Source organism: Rattus norvegicus, chromosome 5 (assembly GCF_036323735.1).
Source record: "Rattus norvegicus strain BN/NHsdMcwi chromosome 5, GRCr8, whole genome shotgun sequence".
NCBI classification, from domain to species: Eukaryota; Metazoa; Chordata; class Mammalia; order Rodentia; family Muridae; genus Rattus; species Rattus norvegicus.
Window position 1 is genome coordinate 74564004 of NC_086023.1, and position 14565 is coordinate 74578568.

The following is a 14565-nucleotide window of genomic DNA, read 5'->3' on the forward strand; positions in this document are numbered from 1 at the left end:
TAGACCAGATGTGCTTTCTTCCTGATTAATCTTTTAAGCAATCTCCACAATGGTTTCCTGTCTGGCTCGCACAGCTCGGCTCGTAGCCAGCCTTACAAACACTGTGACCAGCTCCTTGAAGTCAGTAGGCATCTCCCCTCGAGGCAGGTCTTGAGGAAGAACCATGTTTTCACCCATGGCCTGTGAGCTCTAAATACCTTCAGAGGTTACTCAGAGCACTCTGCAGAGGAGGCCAAGTCATTTCTAGAAAGGAGCCTTTGTACTCGTGCTTTTTGTTGGATAGTTGAGGGTGGTAAAGACATCTATAGGATCTAAATGAGCAGCAGGAAACATTACTTCCTCACCACACAATTCAAAAGAGTCACAGGTGACTTATGCATTTGGTATTGTAAGAACTTCTCAATTAACAATGGCAGATGCCACCCAGAGTTTCCTTAAAGAAAGGGGACAAAAAGCTTAGGAAAAGGCCCCTTCCGCTAGCATTCATTTGCTTCCCTGCAAATTCCCAACCTGTTTCAAGGAGGATTGTGAAGAATAAAGTCTGAGTTGTGAATACCATCTAGTGAAGAATGTATCTTAATGACCGTGGCAGGGGGGAGGGAAAAAGACACTTTTTAAAAACTGGGCCACACAGAAGCTCCAGGTTAGGTTACTGCTTCTCCATGGACTGTGTGCCCAACACGAAACCATCAACAGCTTTGTGGAGCTGCCATCAGCCCTTATGTAAGATGAACAACCTGTTTACCACCTACCTAGAAGGAAAGCACACTCCTGGTGGTGGACAATGTTATGCAATGGAGGACGCCCAAAGGTAATCCAGGAATACTTGGTTATGGGTTGCAAAGTGCTCTACTGTGGGAGTCTGCACGTTAAAGCCGTGGCATATTCAATGGGTGTGACTCCTATACAGCTGAGGATCTTGAAAACATCTGTGTCTGCCACTGGCTGCATAAAAAGAAAAACAAGAATGCCGCACATGGCGTCACCTCAAGTGGCTTCCAGATGTTCCAGCACCCTCGATTTCACAGTGGCTTCTTACAGCTGATTTCGAGGTAGGGCCAAAAATGAGTGCCTTTGGCTTAAAGTGGCTGTGGCTTCTAAATTCCTTTCTATTCAAATTCCAGTGTCTAGAAACCATTGTCCTTGTAATTAAGATCTAAGCTCATTTCAGTGAAAGTAGGTCAGTGTTTCAGTGGGAAGGCTCTATTAAACCGGCATCCAAAACGAGAGTGGCATTTGGCCAACTGGATTTTGCTTTTAAATCTCAGTTTTGCAGACCCATGTATTCAGTTTGAACTCTGGATATTTACAGGGCGTTTATTAGGTTCTTGGTTTTGGATAGGCCCTGAGCAAAGTGCCAAGGGAGGTCAACTTACAAAGTGGACGTAGCAGATAGATGGATGCACCATGCATAGTGCGATGTGAAAGTGAGCTGGGCTAAATAAGTTAATCTTGGCATCGTGAGTACGAGTAGAAGAGACCCAGAAAGGAATAGAGTAAGGAATCAATGGGAATCTTCTTAATGACAGCAAATTTGAATTGAGTTTAGCTTGATTGATTTAAGTATTTCCAGGATGAAACGCCTGAGAAGCTTTTGTGGCTGGTGTTAAATACAGCATGGGAACCATGAGGATCTGGGGTGGGGATGTTTTCTTGTACGGGGTGGCTGTTATGGTCACACTTGTGTATTATAATAGAAACAACTTCAAGTGGGGGAAGCATGAGGGAATGGGTCTGCTAGGAATGCTTGACCAACCAAGAGAGCCGGAACATGAATAGCCACAGCAGTTTCATGAGTAGACGGCAAGCAACCTTCCAGAGGGTTTGGCTTATGCAGAGACAAAAAGAGGAAAATGAATCATTCACGATTTCTCTGACCTCCTTGACTTGGTGATCATTGGCGTTATTTGTTGGGTTGAAAAATCGAGAAAGACAAGTGGACTTTTTAACTAAGATCAAATGAAGGGGAAAGTAAAGTATCTTCTTGACTTTGCTCTGCCTGGCCCAGGTTCCCCCACATACTAAAACAGAGATGGCCTGAAGCTCATGCAAAGCTAGGCCTCTGAAAGATACTTTCAAAAAGCCAAAGTGCAAATACATCTCAGAGAGAGAAAATGTCCGTGTTTCTGTGGTTTTGAAGACTAGAACGTTTTTTACTGTTTGTGATTTCCACCTCATCCCCCTAATCATATTCCAAGGTTTTGTTTTTACTCATCAGAATGACAGGAAGTTTTCAGAGTCTGTTTCCTTCAAGTTTGGCCTCAGACTTATTTTCAGGATGAGGTGTTTGTTTTTCCGTTTGTTTCCATGACAACCAGGCCTAGAATTCCTATATATAGTCACCCAGCATCCATTGTTCCTCTGGCCATTGTATCATAATCTTATGCACCCAGGCCAGAGAACTCCACTGGTGATAGAAGACAGGGAGGTGCCAGAGTCCTTGGCCTGGAGATTCTCAAGACAAAATCAAAAGGAGGAAATAAAATAACGTAACTGTCCCTAGACATTTATGCTCTGCCACAGCCACTATCCAGAATTGAGATGGCACGTGTTTGAAAGCTTCATTTCTTACATAGTTTTCTTTGCAATGGCCTATAGAAGCAGCATCTTCAGAGGAAGTAGATGGAAAGTTATACTGACTACCTATAGTTTTTATTGTCATTCTGCATACCAGTTTTCTTCCACAGCCAAGTATCTTGAGAAAGAGAGTAGAGGTGTGGAACTTAGAGGCCAAGAAATCTTTTTAAATAATTAGGTTTATTGAAGTCCATGAATTCTCTTGACAGCTCTGAGCTACATACTCAGTATTTAGCCAGTGTTCTATTGTTGTGAAGAGACTTGGTGAACATGAGACACCATCAGCATGGAGGAAAGCAAGATGGCTCCCAGGCAGGCAAGAAGCTGGAGAAGGACCTGAGGGTTCTGCATCCAGATTCACAAACATCAGGAAATAGAGAGAGAGAGAAACACTGGGCCTGGCTTGAACACTTGAAATCCCAAAGGCCACCACAATGACACACTTCCTCAAATCAGGCCATACCTTCTAATCCCACTAATCCCTCTAACATGCCTCTTAATGACCAAGCATTCAAATATATGAGCCTATGGGGGCCATTCCTATTCATTAAGTAACGTGTGTATATACATTTATATATGTTATTTTTTCTTCATAACTTCATTCTAGCAACTATGATGTACTTTTCCAGACATTTGTATATACTTGGAGTCAAGAATGAACAAGAAACCATGTCCCTGTGGTATATATCACATTGTAAATAAATATAAAACCACCTGTGTGCTTTAATAGTCACAGTTGTTCACAAAATCAACCCAGCAAACATTATCTTGAATATCGTGATTTAGTAAACCTAAAGGATGACCTGTCCAAACACACTGAACCATTATTGTAAAGATAACAATAGATCTGGTCCATGTGGTACATACCCTTAATCCCAGCATTCTGGAGGCAGAGGCAGGCAGGTCTCTGTGAGTTCAAGGTCACCTTGGTGTACAGAGTGAGTTCCAAGGCAGCCAGGGCTACACAGGGATCCAAAACACAAAATAGCATGACACACACACACAAAGTATACTCTCCTGCCCAATTTTAAATATTAAGCATGCTATTAACTACATTACATGTTGTGCAGTGCATCTCTCAATCTTTATGTTTTGCATGACTGTGCTGCCTAGTTTTTGTGTCAACTTGATACAAGCTTGGGTTATTTGAGAGGCAGAAACCTCAATTGAGAAAACACCTCCATAAGGTGTGTCAGTTGCAGATTTTTGCAGTCTGCAGCCTTGGTCTTCCTGAGTGTGCTGCTGCTTAAGAGAGCTCATTATACGGGGTGCAATGAGTCCATGGAGAGAACAGTAGATGTGCTACATGTGTTGACAGGGCATAGAGTTGAACAAAAAGTTCATCTGGATTTGAGGCAGCCCATTGGCTCATTTGGATTTCACAAAGGAAGTGACTTTTCAACAGAGTTTAAACAGCTATGTGGGAATTGCAGAACTCCGAGTACCTTGGCCTGACCAAGGACCAGCGTCAACAACATACATGACTAGGTCTTGGAGGAGATCAGAACAAGTAGTATTTGTGGAATCTGAAGACCCAAGAAATCTGTGAGTGGGAAGGCATGGGATGGAGAGGAGAGCAGCACTGATGGTGGGAGATTTTCATCTAGCATTTGGTTACACCTCCAAGGTGAGCAAAAGCAAGAGCCATCCACCAATACTCAAAATGCAAGAGAAAGAATTTGAGATAGCTGCTTTCTAGCATACTGAGTGGTTTTGAGGCATCCCATGAACCCAGCTGTAGATGAAAGACTGGTGTCATCGTCCCAAAGGGCCATCGCAACTCTTTCCCAAGGCAACAGTATTCTCTGTTCACTCCAGGTTCCTAAGATATTGTTGACACACACATAAAAAAAAAAACTCAGACTGCCTTTGTCTTTTGTCAAAGTTTCAAAGTGGTTATATCATAGAAGCTGGGTACCAGGCCAGAAGCCCCCTGCTGTCAACTACAGTATGTCTTTAACTGCTCTCTTTCCATGACTAGTGAGCCTTTCTAAATATCCATCATTTCGTAGCTAGAGTTAGTGAAACCCTCTTCCTGTTTATCTCAGTTTTACCCTTTTATCCCCACCCTGTTCTGGATATCTACACCTATGTTTAACCAACCCTTTGCTGATGAATCATCTACTTTTGTTTCCACAACCCATATACCACCTTCTTTCCGCTGCTTGTGTTCCTCCGTCTAGATCCCCTTTCCTTGTTCTCATCCTCATTTAAAAAAAAAAAAAGACTTCTTTTTTAATATTTAATTTTGTGTGTATGTGTGTGCACGTGCCCGTGTCTTTATATGTATATATGTACATATGTGTCTGGTGCCCACAGAGGTCAGCAGATGCCCTGGAGCTTTCATTATAGGAAACTTCCTACCCGGTGTGGGTCCAAAGATGTGCACCCAGATCCTCTGCAAGAACAACCAAGGGCTCTTGACTAGTGAGCCATCTCTCCAGCCCTTGTTTTTTTTTTTTTTTTTTTTTGTGTGTGTGTGTGTGTTGTGTTGTGTTTCTTTTTGTGGCTATGTGCAATTGAGTGCTTGTATATGAGGAGGCCAGAAGAGGGTATCGGATATCCGGGAGCTAGGGTTCCAGGAGTTAGTGAGCTGCCAGGTGTGGGTATTGGGTATCTGGTTCTTTTGCTATAGCAGTTCACCAAGGTTTTTCTCAGGCTTGTTGGTTTTTTTTTTTTCCCATTGTAAGATTGTAGTTGTTTAAAGTTCTCTTATCTCCAAATGTATGATGTAAACTAGCGCTGGGGTGCAGGAAACTCTTTGCATCTGCTGGTCTTACCTTGATTTCATTAATTAGCACAGTAATTAATATCAGACATGTTTATTAATGAATACTTGGGGTACTCCTGACAGCCCTGCTCCATCTCCCTCACTCTCACAATCGATCACTAAACAATGCTGACTGTCCCTCTTCCTCCCCGCTTTTTGCAGTTGTCTCGGTGAAATGTCCAATTGTTTGCATTGTGTCATAATCAATCACATATATGTCTTTTCTGAGACAATGAGTTGCTTGAAGACAAGGATCAACTTTTACTGTCCCGGAACAGGTTTCCTGTTTACTTGGATGCTCAGTAAATGTTTGCTGATGAATAATCCTTTGCCTCTGTCCACCTTAGAAATGGACTTACTTAAAATTCTTTTGTCTTTTTTTTTCCCTGATATTTGATTCCCATTAACCATTGAGCCTGTCTTCCAAGTCTTCATACAAACCCAGCTTACATATAACTGAATGTGGTTGCAGGCTACCCTAACCTGTCCCTCCTCACAGCTTCTTTGTGGAGCTGGAGAAATTGGGACCTGACCTCCATTGGCACAAGACCATGCTCTCCCTGCCCCACTGATTCCTGCTCTCCCAGCTCTCTGTGACTTTCCACTTGTTCTCTTTGCCTCCTTTATTGCTTCAGTCAGTGGAATGAGTTTTAGAGCTGCGAAGGTCTGTATTTTCCCAACAGTCAACTGCCAGCTCCCTTCCCTAACAGATCTGAGTTGCTAGAAGTTACGTTTTATGATTTCTTTGGACTTGAATCCCCAGAGCCAGCAACATATCCTGGCCCCAAGACAATGCTAACAAATGTGTGCTCAGCACTGTGGATTCATCAAAAAGCTCTTTCTTCCAGGGACATTGTTCTTGTGACGTTTATCTTTCTTCCTTTGTTTGCCCTTGCGAAGTCAAGTTTCTTGTGGTTGTTTCTGCAATGGCTAATGTTTGGAGGATGAAGGAAAATGAAAATCCAGAAGATTGACACCTGGCTTTGACTGGCATTCCAGGGGATCTAGAAATCCCCAAGTAGTCTACTAAGAACCCAGTAAACCAGAAAGTGCTGGGAAGGCACCTTTAGAAGGTTCTCTTTTCCTGCTTTAAATTCTTGGTCTGTCCTAGAGCCCCACCTCCTCCCAAGTGCTAGCACTCCATTTGCATATGTGTGTTTTTCTAGCTCCTTCCTCAGCCTGAGGAATTTCAGAGTGCTGTGGGGGAATGGTCTATCATGCACCTCATTATTTATTTTAAGGCAGAATCTCACTACTTAGTCTGGCTATCCTGGAATTCACTATGTAAACTGCGCTAGCTTTGAACTCACAGCCTGTCCCTGCTTTCACTCGCAAGCAACTCTGCTTGGTCTCAGGGCTGCAATCCATTAGCAAACTGGAATCTTCTATTGCTTGGCAAACCTCCCTTTCCAAGATCAGTGGATTAGAGAACAGTGGTCAGAGTTACATTATTTACAAACAAGGGGGTGGCTGCTGATACCCGGGAGAAAGCCAAGCTCCAAAAGGTCCCACAAAGTGGGCTCCAGACCTGGGAACTGTTACAGATGTGTCATAGCTGCTGAGATCTGCTTTTTTTGTGTGAGTTTACTTGTCCTAATTTTAACCAGGAGGGGAGAGAAGGTGCTGAGAGCATGGGTAGCGAGCGGCAGCTGTTTCTTTTGCAATGTTGAGTCTAGTTTCTTGAAATGTTCTGCTGAGATGTCTTGCATTTTTCCTTTGAGTTCCATATAACACACAAATTTACATTTTAGAATTTGGGTGGGTTTTTGTTTTGTTTTGTTTTTGTTTTTTTATAATGGATGGGATAACATTCAGTAGAGTCTAGAAACAACAACAACCAAGTGGGTTCAACAAAAGGAACGGTGCCTCTGGAGAGGTCTACCTAAGCCGCAGATAGAGATTCTGGTTGGGTGAGTGGCAGGTGAGGAAAGAGGTTAGCCCTGCTTAATACCCACCTAAGAACCATCTATTGCTTTACAGCTTTGCTGGGAAGGGATTTAGGCTGTCAGGTACCTGTGTCTGAGATGTTCTCCACATGAATGCAAACCCGAGAGTCTCACTAGATGAGTACCATTTCTTGAGGAAGCTACAAACCACTTAGTGAGATGTGGACCTTCCTTAAGGGCATTTGTTTTGCTCTCTGGGTGGATTTGTGGTTGAGGGACAGATCTTCTTCAGCAAAACTTGGCTTTGGCCTGTTGCTTTCAGAAAAGCTATGCCACAGAGCTGAGAGTGCAGAGGAGGGCATCTCTATCAAGAGGACAGCAGTTCTGGGGACACTGGCTAGTTGTGCTCAGCTCACACTGGAACTCTGGTCCCAGGAGAGGAGGAGAGTTGCTTCCCTGAGTGTGTGGTGTAACTGGGTCTTGGAGCCTAAACAGAAACCCGTCTTAATTTGAGAGATGATAACGACCCTGCTTGTGAAAGGCAGAAGAAGTAAACAAAAGTTGTATTGCAGTCCTTGGTGGGTTCATCAGCAAAAGGTAGAGGAATAAAGGAGAGGACAGAGATAAAGGAATAGAGACAATGTGTGGGCTGTATCTTTCTTTTCTTCCTTTGTCTCCCTTTGTACACCTGGTGGTGAACCCTTGGAGGCCTTTCCTTTTGTTTTAGGCTTGTGCCTGGCAGGTTTGTTTACAAAAGGGTCTCTATCAGGAAAAATGTACATCAGGAAACAGAAAAACAGACGGGGGGGGGGGGGGGGGCAACAAGGGGCCGAAAGCATCTTAGTATTTTGATGGGGGTGAGGTGGGGTGGTGCATCCCCTGTAGTCAGGGAAGTTCCCTCACTGCTTTTCCAATGGCACGATTGATCTTGATTTGGTCAAATATTAGTTTTACAACATTAGTAGTCCATGCCCTGCCTGGGAGATCCATGCTTTGGAAAATGAGGTGTCTGTCAGATCTAAAGAAGGCTTGTACAATGTGTGTCCCCCCATTGCTTCCGGAGGAAAAAGAGAGCTCTCTTTTCATCCCAAGGAAAGTTACTCTGAAAATCTTCAGCGTCATTCACAGGTTTTCACCTAACCTTCACAGGCAGTGGAAGGCTAGATGGGACTGTGTTGGCGAATTTGGACCACCAAATCCCAAGGAGCATGCTAGGCAGTCTAGTCAAACCTGCCCCCTCCTCATCCCATTTCACCAGGACTTGCCATTAAAGTTCCTCAGGTTATAGTTCCTGCCATCCATTTCATCATGTCCGCTCAGAAACTGCAAACTTAAAAATACCTTTCAGAGAAACTTGTTTGGAATTTCATTTTAATGGGATTTGTGAATAAATCTCCATCTTAACGCTAAGCTTTAAACGGCTCTTCCAGGAGAACACTATCGGATTTTTATATTTTAAAATTTAAATCTCTTGACTCTAAAGCCATAAAACATTTTTGTATTTGTGGGTGTACCATGTGCCTGAGCCCTCGTGTTAAAGACAGGATTTTTTTTTTAATAATGGTGTAAAGAATTCTGGGATGCAGGAAGGGGCTGGGGGTCAGTTGCATCATCTAGTCCCTTCCTGTGTAGACATCTGTACGGACATGCTGGTTCATTTATTGCACTCTATGAGGATGGGTGTTCTGTGGTAGCCTGTTCTCACTATCCATGTGTTCCTGAGCTCTTGGTTAAGTAGTGTAATGACGATGAGAGTTGTAATTCCCCCTTAGAATCTCCTCAGAACTGACCAGATGATGCTGGCTAAAGGAGACAAACTTTCAGGTGGAAGGTAGCAAGCCGTGAGGGTAGGGGAGGGCCTGTACAGAACAGGTACCACAGTTACCTCCACCCCTGTCCTCACCATACACACAACACCTTGTCCTCTGTGGTCCAGCTCACCGTCCCTGTCTCTCCACAGACTCCTCTTACTCGGAGCCCCCCGATGTTCAACAGCAGCTGAATCACTATCAGTCAGCTGCCCTGGCAAGAAACAACAGCCGTGTTAGCCCTGTGCCTCCTTCTGGGACTGCTGCTGGCACTGAACAGAAGGCAGAAGCTGTTCTTCACTGCGAATTCTGTGAATTCTCCTCTGGCTACATCCAGAGCATCAGGCGCCATTACCGGGACAAGCATGGTGGGAAGAAGCTTTTCAAATGCAAAGACTGCTCTTTTTACACCGGCTTTAAGTAAGTGGTGTGAAGAATGCTTGTGTAAAACCTAAGTGGCTGCCCCTGCTCCAGCCCTCACCACAGTCTTCCCTGCCTTGGGTTCCAGAAATTCTCTGCCAGTGTGTGATAGGAAGGTTGGGTTCAATCTTCACAAAAGGAAGCTAGTTCCAGAAAGACACGTTGGGAGCTATGGAAGGGGGCGAAGAGTTACATAAGAACAAATTATCTTAAAACAGAGCATTTGATCTTCTACACAGAGTGAGATAGTATCGAAGAGTTACTCTGATCCAGTGTATGGTATAGGACATGTTTTTATTTCAGATCTCTCTCTCTCTCTCTCTCTCTCTCTCTCTCTCTCACACACACACACACACACACACACACACACACACACACACACACAAGAAGGGGATGTTCTCTGAAATAAAAACATGTTCCCTTTGACAACCTTTCTCTAACCAGTCCTTTTTCACTTTTCTTTAATAAATCTCCATTTACTTGAAGAAAAAAAAGTTCTAGAGTTTAATCACGTGATCCTCCAACCTCAGCCTTCAGAGTAGCTGATGTTTCTAGACCATACCTGGCTTAATAGACAATTTCTAATTTTCAAGAATGAAGTATATAGGGTATTTATTTCCTTTTATATGAAACCTTGATCCCAGCCAAGTGGTATAGGTTCTGAGCAGTTGCCTCTGTGTCTCTCCTATGTTCCTTGATGGCCAGGGATCATGTGGTCAGCAAACATGTCTGATTACTTCAGTTTATGCTTCTCAAGCAGGAGAGCCACACGTGGGCACCTGTGAAAGACATGCAGCAGGAGACACATTAGTGACTCTCTGTCACGGTCTCTGTCTCTCCTCTCTTAGGTCTGCTTTTACTATGCATGTGGAAGCTGGGCACTCGGCAGTCCCGGAGGAAGGCCCCAAAGATCTCCGCTGTCCTCTCTGCCTCTATCATACCAAATACAAACGCAACATGATCGACCACATAGTGCTGCACCGAGGTAATCTTCAGACTGACTCGGTTTTCTTGGGTCCTGGTGGGAGGGATGTGGTGCCGCTGGGAGATAGTGCCACAGCATTTTAAGGATGCTCCCTGTGTACCCCAGCAGCATTGCTCTCATCCCTGAGCTCTGTTCCTATAGGCAAGAGTCACACAGTGGCAGCCACTCATATCCACTGAATAAGACAACTTCCTGTTAGTAGAATTCCTCCCTGGAGGGAGGCCAAGGGGCATGGAGTCTCAGGAACTCTTCCATCAGTGTTCTGGGAGTCAGGAATTTCCCATTTTGGGTCCCTTGCTCCCATCAAGATATATAGGGTGAACCAGGAAAGATACAAAGACAGAAATGGTGCTTTCCAAAACACAAAGTGGATGGACAAGGAGAAAGAGTTCCATCACGCAGAAGTAGACTGCGGGGCAAAATACCCATAGATTAGCACTGGATTGTTCTGGCTTGGATCTGCTCTGTGTAATATGTGATCCATGTGAGAGAGTAGCTGATGGGGTTCCACTGTGGATATACAATGGTGAGTTCTTGAATGTACATCCCCACTGCTATGCAGGGATCCTTGGGAGAATATGTGGCTTGTTTCAATTTTTTGTTTGTTTGTTTCACTTTGTTTTGTTTTGTGTTTTGTCTCTCAAACCCAAGTTGGCATCAAACTCAATCTGCCTCAGTAATTTCTTGAAGTTGCTGGGGTTATATACAGACTTGGACTGACCTACTTAAGCTATTTGTTATTGTTATTATTATTATTATCATCATCATCATCATCATCGAGTTTACTTTTGTCCAGTTAACGCATCTTTGTATTGGGAGGAACTCGTTTTGTCTAGCTGGGAGGAGAAAGATTCCTGGCATGCCCACTGCCACTCGTGCTTGCAGTGCAGTCTGCCGTTCTTTGCATTTCTTCCCATCCTTCTTTCTTCCTCTTTTTTTTAATTAACATCTTTCTTTTGCCTCTAATTTTGGAAAGCTTTGCAGTTTTTGCCACATATGTGCAAAATAGCCCATGTCGCCCCCTTTCCTGCTGAGGTGTTCCTTAGATGCCAGTGTGGAGGCATTTATAAAGTAGTTCACATTTCCCCAGTAGGACTACCTTTATCCAGCATGCCTGTCATGTGCCTACATCTGCCCAAATCTCATAGAAGACCCAACATCTACAGTGCTGTTCCCTCCTTCCATTGCAATCTAATGAGACGAGAGACGGTAGCTGGCTAGGCCAACCACCTATGAGCCAGGCAAAAGCAGCACAGCAGTATGTAGGCAGGGATTCTTGGCCCTCAACTGCCTGCCTGGTGTTTTGCCTCTCTCACCTGGCTTCTGATCCCCCTGTCCATGTGTTGCCAAACATGTGTGCCCCATCGCAGCTTGGGTGGAGGCCATGAGTGTAGCCGGTGCCCAGAAAACATCAATGGCGAGTCCTTACTGACTGTGGTGAATCCATACTGGCTGCAGTCATTTCCCATATTGAAGCCCAGTGGGATCAGAGCTTTGATGACTGACAAGCTCAGTGACTTCTCTTGTCTTGAGCTGAGACTTAAGGAAGAGAGAGGTAGAGTGATTCTGCACAGAGGCCAGGAGCACTTGACAAAGAGCTCCCTACAGTCAGCCGCCTCATTGTCAGCACATCAACAAGCAACAACCATCTCATGGTCTACTGTTTTGTGAATAGGAAGTTCAAGGCTGAGAAAGACTATGGGGTGTGAGGTTACTTGTCTGTATCCTTTCTGCTATTTTAATTCAACCCACTTAATTTATTGGAGCTTCATTTCACAAAGGACTTAAAGTAGCTCAAAGTCCTTCATGCAGAGCTCTTGCATTAAAAACAAATGAAGAAATGAAGGCAGAGGTGAAAGAGAGTGAGGCCAATAGAAAGAGCAGCCAACAATAGGAATGATCTCAGCAACAGCTTGAAGACACCTTGAGTATACAAGATCCCCATGTTTTAGTAACCATCCCTGCAGGTTAGGCCTTGGAATCTTTGCATTCCTTGGGAGAGAAGAAAGCAGAATCAGTTGCCTTTGGGGTGTTTGTTAAAATTTTCCCACAATTCAGACACTAAAGTCTAGAAGGAATCTCTACAGTGAACAGACAGGGATACTACAGTGTATACCACAATACAGTACACATTGACCATCCCATAATATGAAATGATGGAGACTAGAAGTGTTTCAGAGTTCCAAAGTATTCAGATTTTGGAATATTGATGCAGGACATCAAACGAATCCTTTATCCAATCACATTGGTGCTGGTAAAGTTTTGGGTTTTTGCTGGTATAGATGAAGAGGTGCTCAGTCTATTCCATGAGGTCACGGAGAGCTATAGTACTCAACCGGAGTCATCAGGTGATGAGTCAGCCCAGTGTTTTGTTGTTTTGTTTGATTCTATCACGTGTCTTTGGTCATAACCTCTTCTGTTCACTTGTTCTCTGGATATGTGAATACTGCCCTCACCAAGGTAGAAATATGATCCACATATGTGTAGTTAAAGATCAGTAGTGACACCAATATCTGTGGCTACCATTAGTAAGTGTTTACTGTCATAGATGCTATGCTGAGTGCTTTACAGTAAATGTTCCAAACCCAGCATGGGAGACATGACTTATCCCTGATGACAAACAACAGAAACAGGTTGAGAAAAACTGAGTAGCTTCCCTACGGTCCAAGGACTCTTGGGTAACGGGCGAGGATTGGAGCCCAGGTGTGTCTGGCCCACAGCACTTGCATTGAATCCCAGTTATCACTTCTTACCCTTGGGAAGCTGCCACCAAGTGTTTCAGAGTCTATGAAAGTTGGGTCTATAGAGAGAACTTTTTGTAGGGCTGGAGGTCAAAGATGAGGACCCCAATCCACAGGTGGCAGAGGGCTCTAAGTATCTGCTGACTTCTGGCTCTGGAGTCCATCTCTACTTCAAGGCAGACCAGAGAGAACCTGGTCTTGGTGTCTCATCTATGTGGTCGGATGTCTGCTGTGCAGATCGACACTGGGACTGATCCCACAGTAATGAGGCTTCTGCACCTGTGCACTGCCTGCTCCGGATGAATAAACATCTTTGGTCTCCAGGGTCTACAGCATGAGATGTTTCTGAGGCCTCAGTTAATTAAAAACCTTGGGATAAAAGGCAAGAAAAACAACTCTGAACTGGCCCTGAGATGGGCTATAATGTCTTTGTAGGTTTACTAAAATACATGTCTACCAACTTATTGGCTTTAAGTGATGTATTCTCTCTTAGTTATTGAGGCTAGAATTATCAGCCTCTTGATGCTTGTGCATCATCTAAAACTTCAAGAAAAACCATCCTTGATGGGGAAAGGGGATAGACTCAGTGGTAGATCACCTACCTACCCTTGTCATACCCTAGCTCCTTGGCATGCTCTGATATCCTTAGCTTATAGTGGCAGCCACCTCTGCCTCCTTCTTGAGGCCTCATTGTCAGTAATCTGTGTTGCTTTTTGTGATTTCTCTTACAAAAACATCATGCATTGAATTTTAGGCCAGCCATAATCTAATAGGACCTTGTTCATCTTAATTACATCCCAAAACTCTGTCCTAGTAGTCATATTCTGAAGTTCCAAGTGGACATAAATTGGGGGACACTATCAACCACGACAGGGTGAGAGTAGTTTATTAGTAAACCACTGAGTCCACTGGAGACAAGACGTATTAGCAGCATGGTGACCTACTCTAGGTACCTGAAAAGAATGTATCTTGAGGCTTTAGAGAGCGATTCAGAAATTTGACCTTTCCTTAGCAAATGCATAGAAAGCCAGAGCGGGTGGGGGGATTAAATCAGATTATAGGTAAGACACCTGCTAAATAAGAATCTAACCAAGTTGATCATTAGATCTATCTCTCTCATGGATTTAGATCAGTAAACATCTGGTAAGATGATGAGTCTAAACTTGGGAGTTTGTTTCATGAACTCATTTGATAGGACTTTGGGTACATTTTCATTTTAGCAATAGATGTGTCACATGTCTGCTGGTGTTTTAAGATATAGGGCTGTTCAGCCCTGAAGAGACAGGAAGATTTGTTCTCTGAGGGAAGTTGAGCATTATCGGAAGCTTTGAGACTGGATATCTGTGAGTGTACAACCATTGAAAGCGCAGTGCTCATA

The 14565-nt window shown here is 43.9% G+C and overlaps 1 protein-coding gene across 6 annotated transcripts in view; it reads left to right on the top strand.

Annotated features, from left to right (window-relative positions):
- Zfp462 (zinc finger protein 462) overlaps positions 1-14565 on the top strand; it is a 140638-nt gene that overhangs the window by 98621 nt on the left and 27452 nt on the right. For all 6 annotated transcript variants that reach the window (XM_039111032.2, XM_039111033.2, XM_039111031.2 and 3 more), the window contains exons 8-9: positions 9194-9461; positions 10310-10446. In XM_039111032.2, the coding sequence (XP_038966960.1) occupies positions 9194-9461; positions 10310-10446 (405 nt within the window). The remainder of the gene's footprint in view (positions 1-9193; positions 9462-10309; positions 10447-14565) is intronic.